General features: G+C 40.6%; 1 protein-coding gene across 1 annotated transcript in view; it reads right to left on the reverse strand.

The window, feature by feature from the left end:
• The window catches only part of CCDC191 (coiled-coil domain containing 191), a gene marked incomplete at both ends in the record, with an annotated part of 73,499 nt that overhangs the window by 54,629 nt on the left and 2,296 nt on the right, over positions 1-16,574 (reverse strand). Inside the window, 3 exons of the mRNA XM_080696786.1 lie at positions 1,236-1,379; positions 7,692-7,830; positions 16,332-16,370. Of these exons, the coding sequence (XP_080552912.1) occupies positions 1,236-1,379; positions 7,692-7,830; positions 16,332-16,370 (322 nt within the window). The remainder of the gene's footprint in view (positions 1-1,235; positions 1,380-7,691; positions 7,831-16,331; positions 16,371-16,574) is intronic.

Consider the following 16,574-nt stretch of genomic DNA (forward strand, 5'->3'; position numbering starts at 1 on the left):
CAATAAAAGACCAATCCAAAGCACATACATTATAGGTAGGTCAATCAATACCCTTGTGCCATCACCACCTGATTGTCTCTTAGACCTTTTACTTTGAACTTTCTATTACCCCAAACCTTGTTGACTCTGAGCAAAGGACATTCAACTGAGTCAGAAATATTCTTTTAGGGGAAAACCTTAATGGCTCCCCACAAGCATCTCACAGTGGTTGAATAGGCTCCATTGATTTAGGGAGCCCAAAGCCCAGGCTTCCTATCCTAGGGGATGTCAGGAAGATTCCATCATCCCATGTTAGGAACAGTGTAGAAGAATCTCTGTGTGCTGGGTGTGGTGGCACATGCTTATAATCCCAGCATTTGGGAGGCTGAGACAGGAGGACTGCAGTTTGTGGACAGCCTCAGCTACTTAGTGAGACCCTTTGCAATTCAGTAAGACCCTTTTTTCAAAAATACAGCATAAAAAGTAGGCTCGGAGGTAGAATGCCCCTGGGTTCCATCCCTAGTACCAAAGGAAAAAAAAAAAAAAAAAAAAAAAAAAAAAACAAAAAAAACTCTGAGTAGGTAGATTAGACTAGGTAATCTTAAAAGGGGTTTTTTGTTGTTGTTGCTGTTGTTGTTGTTTTTTGTTTTGCTTTGAGATTCCCTAGCTGGAGGTTTTGTAAAGATCTAAACAAGGGGAATGCTCCCAGGTGGCCTGCCCAACAGTATCTGAATCATGCATGGGAATTTGCCCTCACCATCACCATAGCTACCCTTCTGCTCAGAGAAGACAACCTCAGACCCTTGAGTACATGTGAGGAACCCTCATCAGTTAGCTATTTAATTTGTCTGGCACTAGCTTTGTACAAAACAGGGAGAAAAATTAGAAAAGTAATAACCTCCCTTATAAGTGATAACTAAGAAGATTTTATAAGTGCAAAATGATAGCTGAATGCTTAATGGTAGTCTCCATCAAAGTAAAAAATCATACAATAATATATGGGCAAGAGATACTTTTAATTGTCATTATAACTAAGAAAAATTACAAATAATGAAATGCTTTAATTTTTAAAAATACTATGAATACACTAAGGATATAGAATAAGGACTTTACATTCAATAAAAAAAAAATTAAATCCAATTATAAAACTAAACCAAACACAGAAAAGTCAAATAATGTATCATTAATTATTTAAAACAGTTTAAGACTTGGCATATTTATTAATGTTAAAACAGAACAATCAGGTAAAGTCTTACCATCAAATCTGTCGTATTTCAAATGACCACTGGCTTCCAGCATAGGAGTGCTATGTGGCACAGTGCCTTCAGCATCTCTTTCTCCATCACTTGCTAATTCTTGCTTAAGTTTGGTGTCTAGCCAGTCATTAACCAGCTCCTGAGCTATCAATGAAACAAAAACACCTGCTAAATATTTCAGTTGCTTCAGAGACCTGCTTTATTCACCATTTTCATCCATTCAATAATCCATTCAATGAGCATCTATTATGTGCCAAGTACTGTCCTAGATGCTGGGAACACAGCATTGAACAAAATCGGAAAAATAAACCTTACCACTTTGAAGCTTACTTTCTAATTGAGGAAGAGAGATAATACATAAAGAAGAGAAAAAACAAAGCAGGAAAAGGAGAAATGGAATACAAGCCATGGAAAATGGGTGCTATATAATTTTAAATTGGGGGGGGGGGTCAATGAAGGCCTTGATGAGAAAGCGCTATTGGAGGAAAGAAGGGAGAGAAGTGAGGAAGTGATCTATATGGCTATAGGAAGGAATGCGATACCATGCAGGGGAAATCACACACAGGACCTATGGCAGGAGTGTTGAGCGTGCTGGAGAAAGTGTAAGGAGGCCACTGTGATGGGGGAGGCCCAAGTGATGAGATGGAAGAGGTAGTGTGGGAATCAGGTTCAGAGCAGTGGTTATCATGACAGTGTCTGGAGACATTTGGGGTTGTCACAGCCAGTGGAAGTGAGACTCACATCTATTGGGCAGAGGCCGAGGATGCCACTAAACATCCCACAAATTACAGTATAGCCCTGAAACAAAAGGCCTCTAGCCCAAATGTCCATGGTCCTGAGGCTGGAGAAGCATATGACCATTCTAGGTACTTTGGATCTTATTCTGAGTATAACGAGAAGCCACGGGAGAACTGTGAATAAAGAAGTGACTAGTTCAGGAGGATCACTTTGATGACTCTGTTAATGAGAGAGAGACAGGGAGAGAGACAGACAGATAGACAAAGACTGCAGGAGACAAGCACGGACACAGGGGACACCAAGTGAGAGATAAATGCGATAGTCCAGGAGACAGGTGATAATGTCCTGGACTTGAGAGTTAAAAATGGCCAGATTCTAGAAAGTACTGTTTCGAAGTGGAGCTGACATGACTTGCTCAGGGACTAGATAGCAGATGTGAGAGAAGCAAATCTCTAGGTTTGGGGGCTTAAACAACTGAAGGATGGCGATGCCATTTACTGATATAAGGAAAGATAAGAGTACAGCAAGATTCAGAAGATTCTGTCTCAGGCATGTTATCTTTGAGCTGTGTATGAGGTATCTAAATAGGGACATCAAATAGGCAGTGGCTATAATATTCTGGGTCTCAAGGGAGAGCTCCAAGCTAAAGAAACAAATGTAGGAGCTATCAACATATATAGCTCCTTCAGATAACTGAAGGAGGAGTGTGGATAAAGAAGTTTCAAAAAAGCCAGGTGTGGTGGTGCACACTTGTAATCCCAGTACCTGAGAGGCTGAGACAGGAGGATCTGGGTTCTCAGCCAGCCTCAGCTACTTAGTGAGGCCCTCCGCAACTTAGTGAGACCCTGTTTCAAGAATAAAGAATAGCCGGGCATGGTGGCACACGCTTGTAATCCCTGCGCTTGGGAGGCTGAGACAGGAGGATCGTGCAGGTTCGAAGCCAGCCTCAGCTACTTAGTGAGGCTCTCAGCAACTTAGTGAGACCCTGTTTCCAAATAAAATATAAAAAAATGGGTCTGGAAGTATAGCCCAGAAAGCCTCTGGGTTCCACCTCCAGTACCACCAAAAACAAAACAAAAAAAAAAACAAAAAACAAAAAAACACACACACACACACACAAAAAAAAAAACAAAGAATAAAGAATAAAAAATCGAGCTGAGGGTAGAATGCCCCTGGGTTCAATCCCCAGCACCACAAAAGAAAGAAGAAAAAAAAAAAAAAAAGAAAAGAAAGAGTTTCAAGAACTGAACCCTGGGGAAATCCACCATTTAGGGATAGCTTGCCCAAAGTACCTAGAATGTTGTCTAGATTGTAAAGAAGGGAGATCCAGAAAAGCCGAATAAGGAGAGACCTCTGAGACAGGATGAAAATCAGAGTGTGATATGCTAAATGTCAACTTCCATTTTAATTTCTTTCATGACAATATCGAAAAAACCTTAACATTATTTAGCATGAAAGAAAATGTCTACCTTAGCATTACCTTCATCTTTAGGGGGGAAAGGTTAGGTTTTGGGGATTGAACACAGGGGCATTCTATTTCTGAGCTACTCTTCTAGTCCCCTATTTTATTTTCAAAAAGGGTCTCACTAAGTTGCTAAGCTCAGTTGCTGAGGCTGGCCTTAATCCTCCTGTCTTGGCCTCCCAAGTACTGGGATTACAGGCCTGCGCTACCATGTCCAGCCCATTCACCATGGTATCATCATGAAATGACAGTGTGTAGAGCACAGAAATTTCAAAGAACAAAACCTTCTACTTTAGCATCACCTTCATCACCAATTTATACTTATCTCACAGATCTAAGGGAATGGGTTATTTCTCTATATTAACTGATGCCAAAAGACATTTAGTTTAGATACAATAGAAAATAAAGTTAATACAATAGTGGGTGTATTCATTTCGAGTCACCCCTCCATGCCAGTCTGGTATGGAGCTGTATTTCTATTTTTTGTATTTCTATCTTTCTAATAAACTTCTTTAAATCCTCAAAAATAAAAAAGAATTAAATAGCACCCCCTCCTTATCTACAGTAGCACTTTCTACAATTTTTAGATACCTGTGTTTATCCAAGGTCCAAAAATATTAAATGGAAAATTTCAGAATATATTTAAGTTTTAAATTGCACTGTTCTGTGTATCATGACAAAATCTTGCATTATTTCCCTTCATCCCACTGGGGATGTGCACCATCCTTTTGTCCAGTGTATCCACACTGGGTGGGCTACCTGCCCTTTAGGCACTTATTTGCCATCTCATTTACCAGACCGACTGTTGTGGCGTCACGGTGCTCCTGTTCAATAAACTCTTAGAGAGCGGCCTCACACCGCCCCACAATGCCTGCACCGTTTGCCTCACTTCATGTGCACACGCAGGCATGTATCAACTCACATCAGAAGAGGAGTGAGGGTAGCACGTGGAGGTAGTTTAAGAGAAGGAGAGAAACCACGTTCATATAAGTTGTATTTAAGTATATTGTTATAATTCTTTTAAAATTTTACTATTTGTTATTGTTGTTAATCTCTTACTGTGCTTTCTTTATAAATAGGGCTTTATAATAGGGCTGGGCATGGTGGTTGCATGCCTGCAATCCCAGTACTTGGGAGGCTGAGACAGGAAGATTGCAGGTTTGCGTCCAGCCTCGGGTACTTACTGAGACCCTCTGCAACTTAGTGAGACCTTGTTTCAAAATAAAGAATGCCCTTGGGTTCTATCCCCAGTATTGGAAAAACAAAACAAAACAAAAACTTTATAACAAGCATATAAGGATATAGGAAAATAGTTTATATAGGGCTTAGTATTATCCTCAGTTTCAGGTACCCACGGGGGTCTCGGAGCATATCCCTCATGGATAAGGGGGGTCCTACTGTAGTAGAAACCAGGTGTAACAAGTATGCTAGCAATGAAAACGATTGGGTCTTGGAGGAAGGTAGAGAAAGGGAGCACATACTTATTAACTCTAATGCACTCTAATGTCGTCAGTCATTTATGTATGTAACAATTTGGATCTACTAAGTGGCACTTACTGGCAAAGTAAGGGTTTACCATGAAGTATCCCTTAAAGGACAAAGAAAGGAAACTTCTCTTCAATCAGAGGAGAGGCTTTCAAGCTCCCTTAAAGCAGTTTCTCAGCACAGCACATGCCTATAATCCCAGTATCTTGGAGGCTGAAACAGGAGGATCTCCAGTTTGAGGCCAGCCTGGGCAACTCAGTGAGACCCTGTCTCGAAATAAAAAAGAAAAAGGGCAGGGGTGTGGCTCAGTCACAGGGCACCCTGGGTCGAATCTTTAGTATATGCGTGCACACATGCATACGTGCCCCTGCGCAGTTTCTCAGAGTATGCTCCTCCTAACACTAGTTCTTGTAGAATATATACTTACAAGAGGAGGAGAAAGCTGGGCATGATGGTACATGCTTGTAATTCCAGCATTTGAAAGGCTGAGACAGGAGGATCACAATTTGAGGACAGTTTCACCTACTTAGCGAAGCCCTTTCCAACTCAGTGAGACCCTGTTTCAAAATAAAGAATAAAAAAATAGGGCTGGGGGTGTCACCAGAAGGTAGTAAGCTCCTGGGTTCCATGTCCAGTACCGAAAAACAAGGGAGAAAAAAGTGAATGAACCTTTGAAAATGATATTTGATCAATATACCAGTACATTCTAATTTGGATCTAATTTGGATCACTAGTTTCTCAGGATGTTAATAGCCATTTTGAGATTAAAAAAAAAAAAGAGGTTCATGAGCTAAAACTTGGGAAATGGGCTAAGTAGACATTTCTTTTTAACTGGAAGCTTTTAGGGAACCCTTAATAGGCTAACGTATACTATGCGTGCCTATCAGCAGGGTGGAAGGTAGGGTGGGAAAGACACAGCCCGACCAATTGAAATTGAATCTTCTCTTTCCATCTCCAGTACTACCAACCACCCAAGACCATCACTGTCAGCCAGACCACTGCAACAACCTTCCTCTGGCTACTCTCCCCCTAAAATCCATGCTTCATGTATTGAAAAAAAAAAACCCTATTATACCTCTCTTCTACCCTATCATACTCAGAATCAAAAGGCCTATAATGTCCTGGGATGTGTCTTTTGCTTATTCCTTCAACCTCGTATCTACTGGAAAGCCCCAGCTACACAGGCTTCCTTCAGCTCCTCACCAACACCAAGCTTGTGTGTCGTAAGCTCTTGACACCACCTTTCCTCTACCTGGGAGGCTCTGCTCTGTTTCTGCTCAGCTGAATCCTTACTATTCAGGTCCACACTTGAACGACTTGTCACTGTTGGATCATTTCTTTTTAACTTTCCTCATCCCCACGCTAGAACGTACACTCTATGAAAGCAAGGGCTGTGCCTCTCTTGCTCATCACCAGTACTTTGAGTGCCTCAAATCATACTGGGCACAGAGTAGGAATTAAGAATATAGTTCTTAGAGAAATGAAGAAATAAACTAAATAGTTGGAGACATAAATAATCCAAATGGAAGCTGGCTTGCAGAACTTTGTTCTTTGACTTTCCTCCTACTTCAGTAGTGTCCCCTTCACAGTAACTTCTGCTCCTCCAGATCCCTTGAGTTCCTAATTGGTGTATTTCCTTGGGGAATCCATAATTAAAATACTGAATTCCAAGTCAAGGGAGCTTTGGAGGGCTTTGGAGAGATGGGGTTAGACTGGTTTTAGAATCTCTTGCAAGGAACAACAACAACAAAAGACTTAATAACTGTTGGTCAGATTATCACCATGATACCAGTCAAATTAACATGCCACCATCTGTGCACAGGACAATACGACAATATAACAGTTACCAGTGACATCCTACTAAGACTCTAGAGGTGGCTGGTTCTTTTTTTGTGTGTGTGTGGGTCTGGGGTTGGAACCCAGGGGCATTCGACCTCCGAGCTACACCCTCTGCGCTATTTTTTATTCTTTATTTTGAAACCGGGTCTCACTGAGTTGCAGAGCCTCACTAAGTAGCTGAGGCTGTCTGCAAACCGCGATCCTCCAGGTCTCAGCCTCCCGAATGCTGGGATTACAAGCCTGCGCCACCACGCCCGGCTTGGCTGGTTCTATTTCAGTAAACAAAATGGGTTTTAAATATGTATACAACAGAATTTTACTCAGCCATAAAGAAAAACAAAATTATGTCATTTACAGAGAAATGTATGAAACTGGAGAATATTATGCTAAGTGAGATTAGTCAGTAACAAAAAGTAAAAAAAATGGGTGTTCTCCCTAATATTCAGAAGCTAGGGAGAAAACGGGCAATAGGAGGAACTCTACACGAAGGAGGAGCCATAAATGAGCAAATAAGACGACCTAACTGAAGTGAATAGAAAGGGGGAAGAGGGAAATTTCCAAATGTACATGATGTACATTCACAAACATATCAAAGTCAATCACTAAGACAAACATGAGAAGGAGGGAGGCGGAGGGAATGGGGAGTTGGGGAAGGGCTAAATGAGTGATGTGTGCATGTATGCCTCTACCATCTTGTACTGCATTAAGATGTATGACTATAACGCACCAATAAAAGAATAAATGGGTTGATAACAAAAAAGTGTCCTTATATAAAATAATGGAGTTAACTTCAGAAGAAATAGCTCAGGACAGTAGAAAAGAAACAAAACCTAGAACGAGAGTTAGAAAAGCTTCCATTCTGCACTCTGACATGCACTGTGGGTCATGCTTTAACAACTGTTAACGTCACATCAAAGAACACGTCCTCTCACCTTCTGTGTAGACTTCGTCGTGATATGTTTGCTCAGATGTTTCCAAATCTATCATTCGGTCCCAAAACCTTCCAGGTAAAACTGAATTTCTGGTAGAAAATGCATTTGAAACTGCAAAATTTGAGGCTTTCTCTGCTCTCTTCAGTATAAGAAGAAAAAAAAAATCCATTAGGATGATAATAGCCTTGTTCAGGGTTAGAGAATTTCTCTCCTACTCAGGAATTTGATTTGCTACCAACTACTCAGATTCTTTCATTTTTCCATTTTTTATAGAACTCTGGTTTAAACATCTACACCAATTTTTTTTTTAGCTTTACACATAATAGCAAATTATTTCTAGTATTTTTCTAAGTTCTAACAGGTGTTTATAATGTTTATAAAAAGTTTTTTTAATTTTTACTGCTTTTTTTTACATTCATCTTTCTTTTTTTAATATTTGTTTATTTATTTGGAAACAGGGTCTGTTAAGCCAGCGAGGCTGGCTTCGAACCTGCGTGATCCTCCTGTCTCCGCCTCCCAAGTGCAGGGATTACAAGCATGAACCACCATGCCCGGCTTATAAAAAGGTTTTTTAAAAACAGGAAGATCAGGGTTTACCACCAGCCTTAGCTACTTAGTGAGACCCTCTGCAAGTTAGTGAGACCTTGTTTCAAAATAAAGAATTAAAAATAGGGCTGGGAGTGTAGCACATAGGTAAAATGCCCCTGGGTTCCATCCCCAGTACTGTAAAAAAAAAAAGAAAGAAAGAAAGAAAGAAAGAAAGAAAGAAAGAAAGAAAGAAAGAGAGAAAGAAAGAAAGAAATGAATGAATGTAGGTAGGTTATTTAAGCTTTAGATAACTTTTGTGTAGGGTGTCAGTAACTGAGATCCTGAAACCTGGATATTTTACCTTAAATAAGAAATATAATATTTTATTAGCTTCCAGGTCACTGGGAAGTACATATGTATATGCACCAGAGGCTGAGTAACTACAATTTCCTTAACTTACTACTCCTGAAATAACCTCCTATCATACATTAGGTAAACTATAAGTTCAATAACATTGAGATAAATAGTCACTGTAGTCATCAAGAATGTTTAACAGCAAGAGTTCAGTAAGAACATGGCCAAATGCACGGGTTTGGGAAAGGGAACGGTGGAGGTGGGCAAAGTACCTTGGGATTTTGACTTATTTACATGGAGAAAATAACTTATTTTACAACTAAAGCCCTGCCGTTCCTCCTCCCCACAAACCTGCTTTCCTCTGCGCTGACTGGGCTCCCTGTGGCCCAGCTCAGGTAATAACAACTCCTTCCTCTCAGTCCTTCAGGAGGAAACATTTGGGGTCTTCCTTAAAGCCTCTCCCTCCTCCCATCCCTGCTATACAGAATATGATATGGACTATGTTAGGAAATATGTTGACTCTGTTTTCAAAATGTACACAGAATCTGATCCCCTACCCATCACCTCCACTGCCGTCACCTCAGAAAAGGCACACCAATTTCCTGACAGGTTTTCTGGAACAGCCAATGACCACAGCAGTGAGTGACCCCTTTAAAATAAAAGCTATTATCATGTCATAACTCCATTCAAAATCCTTCAAGGGTTCCCTGTCTAGACCAGAATAAAGTCAAATCCTTACACTGTACTTCAATGCATGGGCCACCCAGCCCTTTCTGAGCTCCCCGACCTCCTTGCCTGCTCACTCTGCTTCAGGGACATGGACCTTTCTCATTATAAATAAACCAAGTATGTTACCATCTCAAGGCCCTGGTAGTTCCATCCCTTTTGCCTGCATAGCTCTCTCACAGATTTGTGTGTAAAACTTTCCCTCACTTCCTCAAATCTTTGTTCAGACATCACCTTCCCAGGAAGGCCTTCTCAGCCCACCCTACGTGAAACTGTAGCCACCCTCTTCTCGGCTCTCCTTCTTTCCCCTTTCTGCGCTTTCTCGGCAGCTTGTATCATTTTACAATGTATTTTCTTATTTATTATCTCCTCCAACTAGAATGCTGGCAGAGACTGGTTTTTTTCTTCACAAGTGAACCCCTATCACCATACTGCTTGGAATTTAACAGGTACCAAATAAATGTTAAAGGAACAGCCAGGTGTGGTGGCACATGCCTGTACTTAGGAGGCTGAGACAGGAGGATCACAGGCTCAGGACTAGCCTCAGCAACTGAGCAATACCCTCTTTCCAAATAAAAAATAAAATAGGGCTGGAAGTGTAGCTCGGGGGTAGAATGCTCCCAGGTTCAATCCCCAATACCTCAAAAAAGGACCAAATAATTATTTAGTTTAAGAATCTAAAGTTTATATTTTTACCTGACCTGTTTTATTTATTTATTTATTTATTTATTTATTTATTTATGCATTTATTTATTGTGGTACTGAAGATGGAACCCAGGGGCATTCTATCTCTGAGCTACACCCCCAGGCCTTTTCTTTCTTTCTTTCTTTCTTTCTTTCTTTCTTTCTTTCTTTCTTTCTTTCTTTCTCTTTCTCTCTCTCTCTCTCTCTCTCTCTCTCTCTCTCTCTCTCTCTCTCTCTCTTTCTTTCTGTGTATTGGGGTTCCTGGAAACTCTTCTATCTCTGGGATACACTCCCACACCTATTTTATTTTATTTTATTTTTATTTGGAAACAGGGTCTCTTAAACCAGCAAGGCTGGCTTCGAACCTGCTGTTTTTTGAACCTGTCTCTGCCTCCCAAGCATGGGAATTATAAGCGTGCACCACCACACCCGGCTTTATTCTTTATTTTGAAACAGGGTCTCACTGAGTTGCAAAAGGCTTCATTAAATAGTAGCTGAGGCTGGCCACAAACCACGATCATCCTGTCTCAGCCTCCCAAATGCTGGGATTACAACCATGCCCACCATGCCCGGCCACCTGATCTGTTTTTAAAATAACTTTTGAGGCAGTAGCTCAGAGGTAGAATGCCCCTGGGTTTCATCCCCAGTACCGCAAAAAAAAAAAAAAAAGACTTTTGCCCTTGTCTGTGGTGGAACAACTCATGGTACCTCTGCAGAGACTAGCTGTGGTTGACTAATCTAATCCTCATGTTTCATATTAGGTTTAAGTTAGATGCAGAGGAATACAGTTTAAAAGTCAAGTGTAATTTGAAAATGATGTAGAAAACAGAACATACAGGAAATGATATAATGATATGAACCAGAAGAAAACATACTACCATTAGAGTTAGAGTCAAAGAAATATCCTTCACTCTTTATGAAGTTCCTCTGCAGATATTTCTTTGCCTATATTATTTCTCACAGGGTATCCAAATTTAAGTCAGTTTTTGGATTTATGATTGGCATAGATTCTTAAATTCTAAGATAGCATGAAGAATTTCATATATATATATTTTATATGTTTGTATATATATAGTGTGTGTAAATAATGTATAAATAAATTGAACAACTTTATTTTTATTTTTAATTAATTTATTTATTTTTGGTGGCACTGGGGTTCCTGGAAGCCCTTCTACCTCCGGGCTACACTCCCAGACCTATTTTTTAACATATATTTTTTAATTGGAAACAGGGTCTCTTGAGCCAGCGTGATCCTCCTGTCTCCGCCTCCCAAGCGCGGGGATTACAAGCGTGTGCCACCACGCCCGGCCTCAACTTTAGTTTTTAAAATCATATCCACAAACAAACAAAAGTCCCCCAAAACAGATTTATAGACTTGACTTAGTTTTTGAGGCTATGAGTAAAATAGTATGTATGATGTCTTGCCTCACCTGGGTTCTTAGAGAGGAGGGTAAAGAGCTTATGAGATAGAAAGAGGAAGACTGATCTTGACACCAAAAAAAAAAAAAAAAAAAGGTCTGGTACTGACAATGGGATAAAGAGAAATGTTTGCTTGGCTCTAACAAAGCAGCATTTGGGATATTACTTAAAATAAAATTTTGTATCATCACCTACTAGATGATACTAAATATCAGAAATAATCTCTTTGAGCTGGGCATGGTGATGCATACTTATAATCCCCATACTTGGAAGGCTGAGACAGGTTCGCAAATAGCCTCAGCTATTTAGTGAGGCCCTTTGCAGCTTGGTGAGACCCTGTTTCAAAAAAAAAGGAATGAAATAGGGCTGGGGGCCAGGCGTGGTTGGCGCACACTTGTAATCCCAGCATTTGGGAGGCTGAGACTGGAGGATCAAGGTTCGTGGACAGCCTCAGCTACTTAGTGAGGCCCTCTGCAACTCAGTGAGACCCTGTTTCAAAATAAAGAATAAAAAATTGGGCAGGGGGTATACCTTGGAGGTCAAATGCCTCTGGGTTTCATCCCCAGATCCCTCCCCCCCAAAAAAGAAATAGGGCTGGGGGTGTAACTCAGAGGTAGAATGCCCCTGGTACCACACACAAAAAGAAAGAAAGAAAGATTTGATTTATTGTATTTGTCTGAAAATACTACCTTTTAACTTTTTGTTAAATATGTAAGAGATAGGAGAGGCCTACCCTATATATTTCAGTAAATCATTGTGTCAATTTAACACCTTATTCTTTTTCTCTTTCTTTCTTTCTTTCTTTCTTTCTTTTTTTTTTTTTTTGGTGTGTGTGTGTGTGTGTGTGTGTGTGTGGTACTGGGGATGGAAAACAGGGACATTCTACCTCCAAGCTATGACCCCAGCCCTATTTTTTATTCTTTATTTTGAAACAGGGTCTCACTGAGTTGCAAAGGGCCTAAGTAGCTGAGGCTGTCCTCAAACCACGATCCTCCTGTCTCAGTCTCCCAAATGCTGAGATTACAAGCATGCGCCACCATGCCCAGCTCTTAACATCTTATTCTTTTTTAGCAAGTTCTGTTCAAAGACTAGCTGTGATCCCAATACTTCAGATGGCACTAAAGGGAAAACAAATCTAAGTTTTTGCACTTAAAAAGTGAAGGGTCAGCCGGGAGTGGCGGCGCACGCGGCGCACGCTTGTAATCTCCGTGCTTGGGAGGCTGAGACAGGAGGATCGCACAGGTTCGAAGCCAGCCTCAGCTACTTAGTGAGGCTCTCGGCAACTTAGTGAGACCCTGTTTCCAAATAAAATATAAAAAAAAAGGTCTGGGAGTATAGCCCAGAGGTAGAAAGCCTCTGGGTTCCACCCCCAGTACCACCAAAAATAAAAAAATAAAAAGTGAAGGGTCGTATGTTTTCTCTCATAGGCAAAGGCTAAGAAATAGTTGGGATACTACAGGGACTTTTAGACAAGGGAGGAGAAAACCCATTGGGACAAGGGAGGTGGTTTAGGGGAGGCAGAGGGAGAATTAATGAAGGGACACCTCCAGTGACATATGTGAGAGCACTAATGCTAATCTCAATATCTTACACAGGGAAGGGGGTAAGTGCGGAGGTAGCCGGGGGAAAGCACACCAAGTGCTCTACACAGGTATGTGCCTATAACTATGATCTACATTACGTGACACTATAATACTCCAATAAATATATATAAAAACAAAACAGCAACAAAAAGAAACAGTGACTTCAATGTGACCCTTTGTTTCCTCAAAACCAGGTGATATAAAGTTGAGTTTCTTAACACTCTCTCCTATGTATACAGCATGTTCATACATGATAGTTTTGTATATATTTTTGAAAGTGCCCAATTAAAATAATTCCAAGAAAATAGTATGAAAAATGGGATTCAATGGGTGAGATGGGTGAGGGGATTCGTCCGTTGGGAAGGGCATCTCAAGCCGAGCTGTAAGGGAAGGAGCTGGATTGGCCTTGAGATCACAGGTATTCCAGGCTGAGGATCAGCTAACTCAAAGCATGGAGCACCCCAGCCTGATGGAGGGAAAGAAGAATGGCCTGGCAGGCACGGGGGTTACACAGAGCATCGGTGTAGGGGGTGCTTCAGATAAATTGATACTATAGGTTGATTGACACAGGACCTTAAATACCCATCTGGAATTTATAGTCTCATCTGATGGCACACAGAAGCATTGATGGCTCAAGAGTAGAGAATTAACTTGATGAAATGTTTAGGAAGCTCAATCAAGGAGAAGAATACCCTAGAGTAAGATGAGTCCATCTATCAAATTAGCATGAAGATGAATTGTAAATCATGCACCCTGGCACTCTGGGTGAGCTGCTGCAGGACTCAGAGCACAAGCCAAGCATCTGCCTGATTCTACATTCCTGAGGCTGACTCACCAACATCTCAGCCTCAGGGTTTGCTTGATCTCCTGTTTTCCAGCAGCCTCGACCTGCTATGCCCAGTGTACACACTGACACAGTTACCCCGAAGGATGACACACAGAATTTTTCAATCTTCAAACTAAACTCTGATATCCCCATTTCAATATCAACCTTCTATCCATCTCCCCGTTTCACTTCCCCCACTCCCGCCACAGTGATACTGGACCACCAGTCACTGTATGCCATTGTCTCTTCCCAATCTATGAATTTTTTAGAGGGTTCCTTTCTTTTTCTACTCTGTTTCTATGATTTTTCAATGAAACCTCCAAGCCCAAATCAGTCTAATCTACCAATTTTGGGTACCATGAAAAAGTATGGTTTCTACTTCAGCCAGGTCTCCATTGTTGCTGAGCAGCCAGGTCTCCATTGTTGCTGAGCAAGCTTCCTCTGTGTTCTAAAGAGAGGCCTTGCTTCATCTTCAGCACCCTCCACACTGTTTCCATATTCACCCCTCTCTTTCCATGGAACAAGGGCTCACCTGATTTGAGGAAGGGTGATCCACTCAAGTACATCTGAAGCTCTTTATGCCCAGAAGCTATAACTCTTTGGGGGTACACCCAGAGTTAGGGTATATTAGAGAACAAAACAAGAAAAGACAAAAAAGTAAAGAGGGAGGGAGGAAGGGAAGGAGGGGGAGAGGGAGGGAGGGAGGGAGGGAGAGAGAGAGAGAGAGAGGGAGAGAGAGAGAGACAGAGAGGGAAGCGGCAGAAGAAAACCATGCTACACAAAAGATTAGTGGAGGAGAGGAGTTCTAAAAAAAACTAGAAAGTGATTGCTATTAAATATAACCTGAAAAGGCTTCAGGACTATCAAGAAACTGCTGGATTTGGTCAGAAAGTCATTTATAACACAGTTTCTGTGAAGTGGAAACAAAACTAAGAATAGAAACTGTTCTAAGAAATAGAAACTGAAGGGAAATAATTGTGGACATGAAAGAATAATGAAAACACAAGGACAAGGAGTCCAGACTATATATCTCAAGATATCAGATAAGAAAATGAATCATCCAGTTATCAGAATGAACTGCAAGGTCAATAAGGATTTATTGATTTCTTTCAAGATGGGAGACTTTAGGTCATAATGGAGAAAAAGGCACCTGCAGAAGTTTTGGAGGAATGATAAAAGGATGATAAAAATCAGTTGGCTGGCTGCCAACTGTACAAATAAAGAAAATGGTATAGACAAGATAGAGTAGAATTTTATTCTCCTGTTTTAGTTAAACCTTCCTCTCTAGAAGAGATGGTAACTAGCAGTATGACTGAGCCCTGCACGGGTCTGGCACTGGGACTCTTAACACAGACATGCAAGCTAGGCTTATTAGATACTGAGCAGTCATCTCAGGAGCTAACCTTCATGATGGCGGGTCTAAGTTCTCTGAGTCAGGTCTTCTGCAGTAGTGAGAGAGCCTTCTCTGGTCCCATCTATATTAATATCTCTCACCACTTGCTTCCATTACATCTTTAATGTTCCATCAGCTTTAGCTGTTTATGCCCCACAAAGTTTATTCATAGAGTTTATAATAAAACTCTGATTTTGGAGTAAGGATTGTATTTGTCCTGTACCCTTTTAGAATCTTTAGCTCCAGTGTCCAACATAGTGGGCCAGTATTCAGTAAGCACTTAGTAATTATCAGCCAAATGAATAGGTGGACAAAAATTACATCTGGCCTAGGTATTTCTGGCTTGATACTCATGAGACATGTCAGTTTAGATAAGAAATAGCTTTTCAAATTGCCATCAGGCAGAAGGATATTTTTCCAGGAAAATGCTGCATGATTTTCAACTATATGCTACACAAATGAATTCACCATAGCAAGGTGCCAAATTAATACTCGGATACATGCCCTTGATGCAGTTTAAAGGCACTTTCAACTTACATGGTACCTGAACTCAAAAATATACATCTCAGCACTGGAAGAGATCTCCCAAGACTTCTAACCCAAACCCCTCTTACCGAATGTTCAAACATATTCTTCATTCACTTAACATTAAGTTAGAGTCAACTTGAAATAATTCCACTGATAGAAAACATCTCTCTTTATGAGAATACTCACTTGAGTTTTGGATTGCTCTAAACTTTAGAAAATTCTTGTGATGCACACCTATCATTTGCCCACTGGTCCCCTGTGTCACTGTAACTACAGTACAGTCTTTCCAGCATCCAAGAAAGGCAACCACACCTTCCCCCAAGGCTTCTTTTCTTGCCTCTTTAATCCTCTGCATGTGCTACTCATGGCATTTGAAGGGGCCTGTCTACACACCAGTCTTCTCATTATTCATACTTAAACACTTTCATGAGAAGCAACAGAATAATGAAAAATAATAAAGGGATAAAATTGAGGCAACATAATCATATGGGAATAAAAATAGCAAAGTCTATTCAAACTTGAGAACTGTTACTATTTCTTTTCCATTTCGTTATGCCTGACTCTCAATTATATCTATTCTAATGTTGAAATATACTTACCTTCATCCAGTGCTCCATGCTGTCAGGGTCAAAAGAAGACTGTGGAAAACATATGCAGAATATGAATACACAACACCACCTTTATCAACTTTGCCATTTAATCTAGTCTTCTCACTAAAGCATGTAGAAAACTATCCTTTATTTTTTCCCAAAAGTATTTCATTGTAAAGTTCGGTACTGACTGACAATAAAAGAATATAAAATAATAGAACAAGGATGAGACATAAAGCCTTGTCTAGGACG

Source organism: Muscardinus avellanarius, assembly GCF_963383645.1.
Source record: "Muscardinus avellanarius genome assembly, chromosome: 5".
NCBI lineage: Eukaryota > Metazoa > Chordata > Mammalia > Rodentia > Gliridae > Muscardinus > Muscardinus avellanarius.